The sequence below is a fragment of the Triticum aestivum genome, chromosome 4D (genome assembly GCF_018294505.1).
Source record: "Triticum aestivum cultivar Chinese Spring chromosome 4D, IWGSC CS RefSeq v2.1, whole genome shotgun sequence".
Taxonomy (NCBI): domain Eukaryota; kingdom Viridiplantae; phylum Streptophyta; class Magnoliopsida; order Poales; family Poaceae; genus Triticum; species Triticum aestivum.
In genome coordinates, this window is record NC_057805.1 from 353087218 (window position 1) to 353100043 (window position 12826).

Below are 12826 nucleotides of genomic sequence, written 5' to 3' on the forward strand. Positions count from 1 at the left end.
AAAGAAGTGTCGGGTCCATACGCCAGAACAAGCAGAAAGATTATCAGGCCGGGTCAGACCCAGAACGCCGTGAGCCACCTCCCACGAACCCAGAACGCTGAACGCTGAACCTGACAGCGTGTTTGGTTCGGTGGAGTTGGAGAGAGGGAATGGGAGTTTGAGGCTTAGAGAGTCTTATTCCTTTGTTTGTTTAGGTGCAATGGGAATTCGACAGGGAAGTGAAAGGGGAATTCACGTGTAAAAGTCCCACTTATCTATTACCTGGGGAGGGCTGATAATTGAGATGGGGAAAGGGAATTAGAGTTAAACTCCTATTCCCCTTACCTTCGTTTGCCAAACAGGCCGTGAGGGTTGGACGGGAGCTAGGGTTTTAGCCGCCGGCCATGGCCCTCTCCTCGTCTTCCTCCACCCTGCTCCGCCGCCTCCTCGGCTCCACCCCCCTTTCATCCTCCCGCTCCTCTGTACTTCGCGCCGCCTTCTGCTCCTCCTCCTCCGCGGCCCCCTCCCCCACCTTGCCTCCTCCTTCGACCATCTTCGGCGACGACACCGAGGTCGCCAACGTGCCGCCGCTCACCACCCCCAAGCTCTTCGTCAGCGGTAACGATTTTCCTCCCCTCCCCTCCCCTCCCAACCCACATAGAAGCTTTTTCTCTACCACATCGCTACAAGTTAGTCTCTGGGAGAGGGCCAGCCCATTTTTTGGGGATGAATTGGGGATAGCTTTAGGTGTTTGCCATGTGTTCTAATCCTGCCCTGGCAAATTAGAGCAATCAATGTAGATGCTCTCCGTGCAAATGAATCTAACTGTGCAACTTCTGGTCAAATGATATCTATGTGCATATCAGACGTGTCTTAGCAAGAACAACTGATATGCTGAATCGGAGTAAACCATTGCGTATCAATTAGATTGGTTTCTGAATTGTTTCATTGGTATGGGCTTCTGCATCGCCGAATCATACTACGCAAAGCTCCTATGTCGCATTTGTGTTATAGACTTTAATTACTGGTCTCAGTAATTACATGTTGCAAAACTGAAACTTTGCGAGTGTACGGTGGTAAATAGTAAGCCCTGCTTTGCGCTGTTTTTCTTTTCACATGCGCATGGCCATACATTTTATATGCGATGCAATTGCAGGGCTTTCAAGGCTAACGACGGATGAGAAGCTCAAGAGCGCGTTTGCTCCCTTCGGACAGCTTCTTGAAGGTACAAGGCTTGCTCTGGTAGTAACGTTTCAGTCAATGTTCATTTTCATTGCTCATTGTGTCTTGCTTGTCGCCTTGTGCAGCGAAAGTCATAACAGATAGAGTTTCTGGGAGATCAAAGGGCTTTGGTTTTGTAAGGTACGCGAGTTTAGAAGAAGCTGAGACCGCGCGGCAGGAGATGAATGCCAAGTTTCTGGATGGATGGGTCATTTTTGTCGACCCTGCAAAACAAAGGGAGCAGAAGCCTGCTCCTCAGCCGGATACTGCTTCCTCGCACGCTGGCTTCACGATCAATAAAACTGTAGGATGGTGTGGTTAGTTGCTTAGGCTCTCGAGTCCTATAGATCACATAGCAATGGCATGGATGATGTTCTAGCCACAGAAAGTTATGGCATTACTGCCTGTATTAATACATAAAACGATAACGCTGTTCCTCTTTTGAGATAATAATGTTGCTCTTTGTGGCTTCACACTATTATCTTTGAAAATCTTTGCGTTGCTTAGATCTGTAGAAATTAGCGCACTTCCATGTGGTTAACATTTCGCCAATTTTAGCTCAGAAACGCATCACGGCTCAAGATGCTGTCCGGCCTTTTGATTATTGTTAAGAGACTCAAAGAGCTCAAAATTTTCCACCAAAAACGACCTGCTGACACAACACACTACTGCTACGGATTAACCTCTAAGATATACCAAACTGACTTCACAGGCTTGACATGAGGCACCTAAAGCACTCGGACACGAGAGCATATGCCGTTACATATACGCTACAAAGCCCTATATACAAAGGTCGAGCTTCTAATCATTCATTAGAGAGCATAAGCTACAAAGACTGCACTCGGTTCTCCCATTGTAACTTGGTTACTCAAAACATTGAGATCAGGTGCACTCCGTTCTCGCATTGTAACTTGGTTACTCGAAATCTTGAGATCAGGTGCACTCGGTTCTCCCATTGTAACTTGGTTACTCAAAACCTCGAGATCAGGCTTGATAGCTAATGATTTCTGCATCAATGTTAGGCCCTCGAACATCACCAAGGGGTGTGCCTCTAGCAGTGACGACTTCTGGCAACAGGACAGCAATAGAAGTGCAATTAAGTTAGCTCTACTGGAGTGATATCGATGATGTTAGATCAAGCTGAGCAGGGAAGCCCGGAAACAAAAAAGTATAGTACGTCATTACCTCTTGATCTGATAAAATGGTGAAGCCAAGTTTCTTGGACCAGATTGGTACCATTTCAGGATCAACGTGCGCCGTAAGAAGCTGAACATTCAGGGCTGTCAGATGTGATTCGATTTGTCTCAAGAGAAGTCTGAAGTAGCCCTGCACAGAGACAGACCAAAACCTAAGGATATTAGTTGCTACACAGATGCGCTAAATTCATTGCGTTGGTTACATGAAGTATCAAACCAGTACAGTAAAAGCCTTCATTATTTGCTGGTCAGTGGAAGAAAAAAAGAAGCAAATCTAAGGGCCTAAGTTATAACAACCCGCAGGTCCACTTCTAACAGTATATGCTCTAGAATCCGTACAATTAGTTCTTGCTAATACCAATCTTGATCTTTTGTCTAAACCATATTCCAAGTTATTATACTAATAGAATATTTTTACTCTCCTCTAGTGTTTAAGAACCTCATCATATACAGATGTACACTCTCCAGTTATAGTCCCAGCATCATTCTTAGCATACAGACATGAAAAGAAAAGGAATTACGTCTGATAACTGATAGAGTTCACTATTGTGGACTAGACAATGTAAGTTCATTCCCACCTTTTTTCTGCACTCATTATGTGTAGCGACAAGGACAAGTTCTGCAACTTCTTCCGTGCGCACTTTCAGAATTGCAGCTGACACAACAAGTTTACTGCAATACGACCATACAGAGAAAAAAGGTATGATTAACCAAAATAGTGTAAATAGAAAATACAAGCACTTGATTGCTTGTTCCTCTCCCGATTTCAAGTTCCAGAAACCAAACCATTAGCAGTTTATATTAGTTACACAAACGTAAAGACTTAAAAATAGTAGTGTCATTGCTTTGCACAGACCAATTGAGCAAAAACTGCTAAAATAATATACATGACTTGACCAGAAAAGGTACCTGCTTGTGGTTAGTACTGCACAATACATTCCTCTAAAATCATTTTTTCCTCCTACATCCGTGCTGCAAAAAATGCGGTTTAGTGTAATTACTTGAGTTTACTAGACTAGATGGACAGAAAAAATGCAGGCCAGATGCACATTGATGTAACTATTTGTACACCATTCAAGAGTTGCAAATTTAGTCAAGAACTTACGCAATAACCATATCTCGTATGATATCACTTTCCGGGTCAGCTGTTTCCGGGAATGCAACCTATAAAAACAGAGATTAACGTGAGACTTTTGCAGCCTACAAGCAATATGACAGCCATGGTTGGGAAGTTTATCATTGGCGAAACAAGGTTTTAAGAAATAAAGCCATAAATCCCTCACAGAAAGAACTTACTTTGAAGATTCCAATAACCTGATCTATGAACTGCTGCACATCACGCCTCGGATTCATTCCACTTAAAAGGTGCCAACAAACATTGGATCTTTTATGTCTGATCTTTTCCCGCTTATTTAGTTCTTGGTGCAAAGAAGCACGAAGTAACTGACATTTTTTACAGCAGAAGAAGTGACACTGCATATATTCTCTCAAAACATTCAGAGGTTCCTGAAATAGTCAATACAACGAGTCAGCAATGTCTTTCGCCATGATAAGCTCTTCTCCACCACATATGAAAGGAAAGGTTAGTCACATACGTTGTTTTCTTGGAATCCACTATTGTAGCATTTCACATGGCATGGCCTCTCACACTGTAGATATGATTATGGCATAAATTTCAAGACAAGGTTCCAACAATCAAAGGCAACGCTAACGAGAAAAGAACTTAGCAGAACTAACCTGGTTACAGAAGATAATCATGTCTTCACCGATTACCCCAATAGTCGTACAGGCATTGCTGTCAAAATAAAGATGCAGAGTTTCATATGAAGGATAATCATGCGAATTCAACAGTGTGCATAATCTAATTCTTACCCACATAAATGGCAGCTCTCAGTATCAACAACTCTTCCTTGTAATGTCCGTTTCAATGGAACAATGAGAGGTGTACTGGTGGTAGAAGGTTCTTTCCTACAACCTGTAATAACGCAAATGATTGTCACAAAGATTGAGGACCATAAATTGTTTACCCATATTACTCAAACATGGAGTCCATATGATCATTGCTTCCCAGTCTGAAGGTAAATCATTCAATATTGGTACCACAATCATCCAATTTAATTTACCTCCAGTGGGAGTCTAGTGCATGAAGGAAATGTTCAGCTACTCATTTTGCTGTCACGTCCTACAGTTTTCCTTGAAAAAAATTAGCTGCTCATTTATAACAAAATTCTGAAATCGGTTCTATCCTTGCAACAAAATATCGTAATACTCTCTAAAAGTTCAAGTACAATGTGCAATGCACATAAAATGGAGTGCACAGAAGTGATGCATGCAGGGGGGTGGGGAGGACAGTTCCACATTCAGCTAGTAAAAGCCTACACGGTTGAAGATAAAACTGCAGTAGAACGAAAGCCAAAGAAGAATTAGAGTAGAAATGATAGAAAAACTGGATGGCAGGAAAAAGTACGCTTGGATGAATAGAATCGCAAATCAACAGAAAACCCAACTGCCTTTCCAAGACAGAAAACCTAACTCCGCAAGCTCTTGCACAGTAAGAACAAAGCCTTAGAAGGCAAAAGGGTGAAGGATGAGAGGGGTGAACCGTACATGTACATGAGACCTGGCCTGAAGGCCACACTGCCTTTCCAAAAGTTGCAATATTCCACTAGCCTACTGTTCTACTCCCTCCGTCCCAAAATTCTTGTCTTAGATTTGTCTAGATACGGATGTATCAAGTCACATTTTAGTATTAGATACATCCGTATCTAGACAAATCTAAGACAAGAAATTTGGGACAGAGGGAGTACAATGCCGCGTCCAGATAACATGAGAGAAGTGCATCGGCTTGCCTAGTCACTACCCAAGTTGCCTAGAGTTAATTTTCGACAGAAGAGGTCCTAGAGGTATGAATTAGTGCCAGCTTTGCACTCCACAGTACTGACTCCAATGAAACATTATTTTCCTCATAAAACACGATGGCTGTTTACCGTACCTTGATCTCTGTAGATATTTGGATGACAGATCACAAGTCACAACAGTCCTGCCTTGGAAAATCTACACGAGGCAATAACCTAACATGCATTTAGTAGAAGCTTTATAGCCTGGTTTACTTTTTACATTTTAGCATATACTAGCACACTGCCCGTGCGTTGCTACAAAACCGTAAAAGAAGAGGAAATACCACTGGCTTAGGAGGTCATCAAAAGATGACGGTGTCTTGGAGCTGTTGCATGGTTCACGATTAAAAAGAGAGCGCAGCTATAATAAAAGATCATGTTGCAGTCGCTAAAGAGTCTTGAGCGACCTTAGTAGGCCCTTTGCAAGATTTACAGTGAGATACCATTTTGAATTTGGAACATAGGAAAATGGCGTGAGTAAGTTGAATGCACAAGATCATGGATTAGGTAGGAGGACAACATCTCTCGCCGCGTTGAAATGCAATTGTGCCATCTTTTTGCTATGACATGGAACTGAAAGAATTGATTGGGCGGAGAAACTAAAATCAAGACCATGATTTTGTATTGGAGTGGCATACTTGCATTTATAATTTGGGTGTTTACAAGAGTGTTATTCTCACATTAGGGTAGCAGTGTATTTGTTTATTTGGGAAAGGTCTCACACCTAGTAAAAGTAACATTTGTTGATTTATAGTCTCACATGTGGGTAGTGCATTTGTTTATTTGTGCGGTCCCACATGTGAACTCACCACCAACTCTAACCTTTATAAGTAGGAAAGATATGTTTAAGCAAAGGACGAGTTATTCCATTTGGGTACTAATTTATGTATATATGTCCAACTTTAGTTTTATTTATGCTCAATGAAAAGCATGGGCCGTGTTCTAGTTTGCATTACACCTCCACGAGATGGTGACTGTTGGTCCTCAAGCAAACTCTTAGAGCATCTCCAGCCCCCAGGAGGCTATTTTCGCCGTGGGGGCGGTCAGGTTCCCAACCGCCGCCCCAAGTTGGCCCCATACGCCGTTTTTTGAAATCAAAACTCGGCTAAATTTTGTACAAAATGACACAAATTTGGACAAAATTCAGGCGGTTTTCATTGATATCTGTACAAACTTAAAGGCATAATTTAAAAACTTAGAAAAACTAAAACTACGCCGCCGCCCCGAGCCTACTACATGCCGAGGAGCTTGTAGAAGGCGGTGTAGTCGCCGCCGTCATCGTCATCGTCGTCGCCGTCGTCCTGCACGCCGCCGCCGTCCTTGCTGCAACCCTGTCCTGGGTCGTCGTGGCGGACGGGGTTGGTCGGCGCCGGCGCCTCGTCGCTGTCGTCGAGGACGATGACGCCGCCCTCGTCGCGGCCGCGGCGCCGCGTGGCGATCTCCTCTAGAGCACGGCGCTGGCACTCCATCTCCCGCACGTAGCCGTCCCGCGCCCATTTCAGGCCGGTTTCGAGGTCGGCGGCCATGTCGACGTTGCTCCTGCTTGACGACGATGGGCGGCATCACCGGCTCCGTCTTCGGCCTGACCAGACGGGGATGGCCGCGGGGAGGGGAAGGTTGGCGGCGACCCTCGTTTATGACGAGGCTGCCGAGCGGCTGCGCCGGCGCTCCGGCGTCTCCTGGGGCTCGGCCTTGACGGCGGCGAGCGGCGTCGTTGTGCCGGAGGAGTAGGAGCCGGAGGAAGAGGAGGACGCCCTGGCCATGCGCCTCGGCAGCCACGAGTTGCCGCTCCTGCGCGAGAAAGAGGGCGCCGGGTACTCTAACACCGACGCGTTACCGCCCTCGATGTGCTCGAGAACGGCGTGGAGCGTGCGCCCGGGGACGCCCCACCATTGACGGCGGCCGTCGGAGTTGTGGCGCCCCCTTGGCGCCGGCGCGCCGTTCGTGCACGCGAGCTGGTCGGCGTGGCGGCGCTGGAAGTACGCCGTCCACAGAGCGTGGCTGTCGGGGGCGTACCTCGACTGCTGCCGCACTTCCTCCGACGGCGCCGCCCGGATCCGCATGATCTCGGCACGGCGTTCAACGTCGAAGGACGGCGGGGGAACGGGGACGCCGCCGGCACTGAGCCTCCACCAGCCCGACACGCGCATGTCGGGCGGCGTCGGGTAGTTCGCCTCGTAGAGGAGGCACGCCTCCCACTCTTGCAGATGGCGGCGGCCGAAGCCGTTGGCCGCCGCTCCGTCGCCGGGGAATCTCTCCGCCATCTGGCCAGGATTGAAACGGGGAAAGGGGAGAGGGTGCTCGGCGGCGAAGGAGAGAGGGGCGGCTTTTATAGCGGCGAAGGGGCGGCACGTGGGCGGCAACAGTGTGGACGCGTGGTGGGAAGGGGCGGGACGCGCGGCGGCTCGCCTTCATTGCGCCGCCCATGATCAATGGAAGGCTGACCGGCGGCAGCCTTGCCATTGATACGCACGGGAGCCGAGGCGATGGGATGAGGACGACGATGCAGTCGCTGACTCGGCGGATCCACGCGGTGGGAATCTGGCGTGGGGAGTTTTGGCGCGTTTTTCCTTTCCCCCGGCGCCCCTGGTCGGCCCCCAGCGCGCTGGGTTCGGCCTGGGTCCGCCGGCGCCAATTTCGGCCCTAACCGGCGAAATTTGGGCTCCTGGGGCCGCGACTGGGCCTTTTTTTGGAGCCGGCGATAAAAAAGCAGCCTGGGGTGGCCTAGTGGGGGGGGGGGGGGCGAGTGGAGATGCTCTTAGCTCTCAGCTCCTATAAGTCTAAAGCTAACTTAAAAAGGACACTACGCTACCAAATAGGTCAAACTGTGGGGAGTAGGCTAACCTCATTTGAACAGGGCAGCAAGGTAACATTGATTAATATGTGTAACATTCACAAAGGTCACATTCTAACATTTAGAGAAATAATGACGATAGCCCCTCAAAATACACCATATAAACAGAAGAAAAGCTTAACAGCACATTGCCACGGTTTTATTCGGTGAAAATAAACAGCATCTTACCTGAAGTAGCAATGTTATGAGGGTCATCAATGTCAGAGAAATCAATGCTGCTGACTCCATTTGAATTTAAACTGTCTTGCAGTTTTAGTGCCAGCTCATGAAGTGTCAATCCTTCTGAGGTATAAATGTTACGATACCTGAAACAAAAATATAGGTTCCATGTAAATGAATTAAAGATCCGAGATATAATTTTGAGATGGAACTTTTACAAACACTTTCATGAATGACACTTCAAGAACTTTTAACTCTTGCGAGTCAATAAATTTAAGTTAGACCCAGTTTCCATGTAAAATTGTGGTACTTACGGTTGTCGTCTTTTCCCCATTCCAGCATGGTCTTCAAACTGTGAAGGAGTAAGCTGAAGTCGAAAGAGAACAACACAACCATCCATTGGTTATTGGTTATTGAACATAATAATAAATGCATCCTAAAAACAACTTTATTGATTGCCAAGTTTAAGATAGTTACCTCTTCATTGCAGCAATCACAGACTATACCTGCTCCCCGTTTATAGCCTTGCTTTAGAACCTAAAATCAGAAGTGTGAGTGGTCTTAAGAATCCTTAAAAATTCTGCAAGTGTGGAAAAGGGCTAATATAGCCCATGCAACTATCTAAAAGACCTCTCCGTGCTTCAACTTGTAAGTCAACAAAGTAAGGTCTGGAAGGCCGCCTTCCTTGAAAACCAGCGGGTGCAAGGAGTTATCCCTGAGGCAAAAATAAGACACATGTCGATGATTATGCATCATTTCCATCTCATGGCATGTGAATACACAGCAAGATCCCCTAAATGTGACATGTCAAGAAAATGCTGCAGCTTGACCTTTTACCTCACTTTTGTTCGCCGAGGTTCTTTCGTCTTTGAGTCCATGTGGTGACTCAGGGGTGGCTCTTGAACAATTGAAATTGGGCTTGATAAAGAAAATGCTAGATCTATAGGATCGCACTCCGATGAGGTTGATATTACTGCAGCATCTGCTGCAAAATTAGGCTTTATATCCTCAGGACTAAGAGGATCTGTAATGTTCTCACTAGGAATTTCTACAGTGACACTTTTCATTGAAGTGCATGTAGACAGACCCGAAGTTCCTTTCTCAGGGCTTTTACTCAAGGTTGGAGCTGAAGTTTGAGTACTTCCTCGCTTATATTGCCACCGTGGCCTCCTGAATGCACTCCAGCTCAGGTTTGAGATGTGATTGCTAGTAGATTTTTTCAAGGAATTTGCCGAAGTAGTGGCTAAAGTTCTATGGCTTGTCACTCCTGCAGCCGACTCCTGCAAACTGGCAGTGGAGTTTGAATGAAAGCTGAAGTCAATCTGGTATTCTGATGGTTTATGACACTCAAAATGCATGTACTTACAAAAGCTTATATTAGAAAGTACACATTATAAAAATGGTAAAGTACACATTAATAAAATTAGTAAGATTCTGCTCGGAATTTAGAGTAGCTTATAAATTATAAAGGTAGCATAAATTTAGTCCCATCTCCTTGGTTTAAATTAAGGGCTTATTCAGAGGTTCAAGCCCCCATCACCCCCACCCCCAACCCCACCCCAATGTGTAAATATCAGATAATGTAACAGAGCTCTTGAAAATATTAAGGAAAACTAATGGGTTTTTATGCTGAATACAGGCCAATGAATTTTGCGCGCACAGTAACTTACCGTTGAGTTGAACAATGATGTGAAGGCGCGTCAACAAAACCATTATTTTCCACTTGAAAAGAAGCTGAAATCGTCACAATACAGAGAAAAGGTAGACCAACATAAAGATTATCAGATCCTGAAATACAACCAAAAGTAAGAAAGCTTTGGGTCCTCAATGAAAATACCTTTCCACTTTCCATATTCAATCAGATTTGGAGCGAGACCAGTCTGTTCTTCAATCAGGTCCCCAAGCAAGTCAAGTCTTTTATATTTAAGTACTTGTATCAACTTATACAGCGAAATTCCACTGTCCAAAAATATATGATCATTTTGGTTGTTTGTTAACTGGCCAGCATGTTGCTCAAACTCACATGCATTCATTATCTACAATTGATCAAGCATCACAAGGTCAGGTTTGATTTTTCGGAGAATTCACAGGTACAGATATACAAGAATAGCAATGGTGCAGTGCTGCAGTCAAGATAACAGAATGCTCACATTACTGTAATCACATTGCACACAACCACAGGAATATCTCTGTCCGTCTATACGCCCAGTCATCTCCACCTAAGGACCGTCAAATGAAATTTATATGAATTAAATTATATAGGTTTTCAATCACCATTCCATGCTGAATCTACAACTACACTGCCTGAAGAAATAGCACTCACCCCATTCTTCTTGTAGGTCACCCTGAAACCTTCAAGAAGCCCAGTGGACAGCAATCCTCTGACATCCTTAAGTAAACTCTCTGGCTTGTACTTGGTTTCTGATGTTCGCACTGACTGATACTTCGTTTCCATCACTTTCACTTTCACATGGGTGGCTGTCGACAAGCCAATATCCCTAGGTCGATCACCAGTTGTGATCCTTACCTCAACCACATCAGGCATCTCATGGTCACCACGGGCTGAATTCTCGATCTGTTCTACTGCGTCTATCAAACTCAAGCTGTGTTCCGTAGAAGGCCATTCAATGCCATCCATAGGTTCCGCTTCGGAGGCTGGATTATTTCCCCTGATAAAAAGGAAGCATTATGACTGAACAATCCTGCAATGAGTCCCGAACTTCTAGTTTTACCACTCCAAACATCATAATCCCTCAATCTGGGCACTATTCTACAATTCTATCAGACTGCTATCGATTTGATGCAAGGGAAAAGACCTATTGTACCTTTGCTATGAAATGACACGAGTAGACAGAGTTCCAAACACAAGTCAGTCAGCGGAATTGCTAACCTCAAGTCAAGAAGAGACAAGCCGGCATTCGCCTCTTCGCTCGTAATATCGAAGTTGAAAGCCTGCTGCGCCGGCGCAGCCCAAGCAGGCTGCTCCGCCATCACGTCGCTAGCCTGAAGCAATTCCGGCTCCCTGCTCGCCGGCTGACCCTGCGCAAGGGGCGGACAGGTGGCGGCGGCGGCGGGCACCGTCATTGGCACTCCGGCGGCCTCACGGAAAGCCGCTGGGAATCTCTCGGCGGGCACCTCCCTGAGCGTGTGGAAGAGGTCGTAGAGCGAGGTGCCGTTGGGGAGGAAGATGTGGCCGTTCTGGTTCTTCGATTTCGCCCCCGCGTGCTTCTCGAACTCCACCGCCGACAAGGCCTGCGCGCGCAAACGAAACGAACCCCTCAATTTTCGCCCAAATCAGGCGGATCCTCCTCTCGAGACGGGCGCGGGTCGCGCGGCACTTACCTTGCCGCCGCGGCGATAGCCGCAGGACGAGTCGCAGGCGCAGGCGTAGCCGCGTTCGGCGACGAATCCCTCCAGAGAAGCCTGCGCGCGGCGAGTTTTTTTAGTGAGAATCCACGGGGAGGGGACGGAGCTGCGGAAGCGAGACGGGGGCGGCGGCGACGGCGAGCGCGCTCGAGTCGCGGGGTGTCGAGGAGAGAGAGAAGGGGGGCTTGGGCGTGGGTGGGTTGGACTGGCGAGGGACTACTCACGTTGTGCTTGGCGAAGCGGTACGTGACGGGGACGCCGAGCAGGAACGGCAGGAGGTCCGCGACGCCGTTAATTCTAACGGCTGCGCCGACTGCGTTTGCGCCGCCGCGCTGCTCCGGCTGCATCTCGGCGGCCTTGGCCTCTGCTGCGTCGTCGCGTGGGCGGTGCTGGTATAGGCTGTGCGCTACTTTCTCGGCGTCGTTACTCTCGCCGGCTGAGATTTCATCGACTGAATCGTTTGTTTCATACAATCTCTGATTCGACTGTGCTTCAAGCAGACTCTCTTGTGCGGATTACAGAGGAAGAGCCTGACGCCAACCCTGAAGAGTCCACGGCACGAAGAAGATCACACCGGGTCGATTATATGTAGACATCCACCCGAATCGACGTCTTTGTTGCGGAAGCATCACCGGCCCAACGGAGACACATCCAACTCCCCTGCTTTGACAGGAGAAAGGCAAACATGTCCACCCGATCTCGTCGCTAGATCTACATCGCCAAATCCAACTCATTGTTTTGCTGAGATTTCATCGGCTGAATCGTTTATTTCATACAATCTCTGATTCGACTGTGCTTCAAGCAGACTCTCTCGTGCGGATTACAGAAGAAGAGCCTCACATCATAAAGAAAAACAATGAGTCATCGAGTTATTTTTGCTTCGTCTCAACTTTTTTTATGCGAACGAAACTGTGATTGTGATTGGATGGTTAGGATAACATTGATATCCTAACCCATCAGTGTTAAGTCTTAAGTGTTTATATCGGAAAAGGCTTTCGCCTTGCTTTTTATATATAATAAAGCAATGATCTACATACAAGAAGCACACCACCTGACGCCCCGCACAAACCCAAGGCAGATACAAGGGAGCTGACGAACATCAATGCTGCTCCAAACAACGCAAAGCAAAAAACAAGTAGGCACAAGAGCATAGC

The 12826-nt window shown here is 46.8% G+C and overlaps 2 protein-coding genes and 1 long non-coding RNA gene across 3 annotated transcripts; 2 read left to right on the top strand and 1 right to left on the bottom strand.

Annotated features, from left to right (window-relative positions):
• The first annotated feature begins 280 nt into the window (after positions 1-280).
• LOC123097875 (organelle RRM domain-containing protein 2, mitochondrial) lies at positions 281-1681 on the top strand. Its single transcript, XM_044519724.1, has 3 exons — positions 281-597; positions 1136-1204; positions 1287-1681. The coding sequence occupies exons 1-3, from the start codon at positions 384-386 to the stop codon at positions 1520-1522; spliced, it is 519 nt and encodes a 172-aa protein (XP_044375659.1). The 5' UTR covers positions 281-383; the 3' UTR covers positions 1523-1681.
• A 71-nt stretch (positions 1682-1752) lies between these two features.
• Positions 1753-12300, bottom strand: LOC123097874 (uncharacterized). Its single transcript, XM_044519723.1, has 21 exons — positions 11897-12300; positions 11649-11729; positions 11197-11558; positions 10630-10975; positions 10457-10525; positions 10144-10342; positions 9977-10040; positions 9144-9593; positions 8937-9021; positions 8784-8843; positions 8621-8673; positions 8316-8452; positions 4269-4371; positions 4134-4191; positions 3992-4045; positions 3693-3902; positions 3502-3560; positions 3306-3368; positions 2975-3068; positions 2386-2526; positions 1753-2267 (listed from the first exon to the last, which is right to left on the bottom strand). Exons 1-21 carry the CDS (start codon positions 12017-12019, stop codon positions 2013-2015), a joined length of 3066 nt encoding a protein of 1021 aa, XP_044375658.1. The 5' UTR covers positions 12020-12300; the 3' UTR covers positions 1753-2012.
• Positions 11923-12544, top strand: LOC123097876 (uncharacterized). Its single transcript, XR_006447503.1, has 2 exons — positions 11923-12064; positions 12173-12544. It is a non-coding gene; the product is annotated as an uncharacterized lncRNA (long non-coding RNA).
• The last annotated feature ends 282 nt before the right edge of the window (positions 12545-12826 follow it).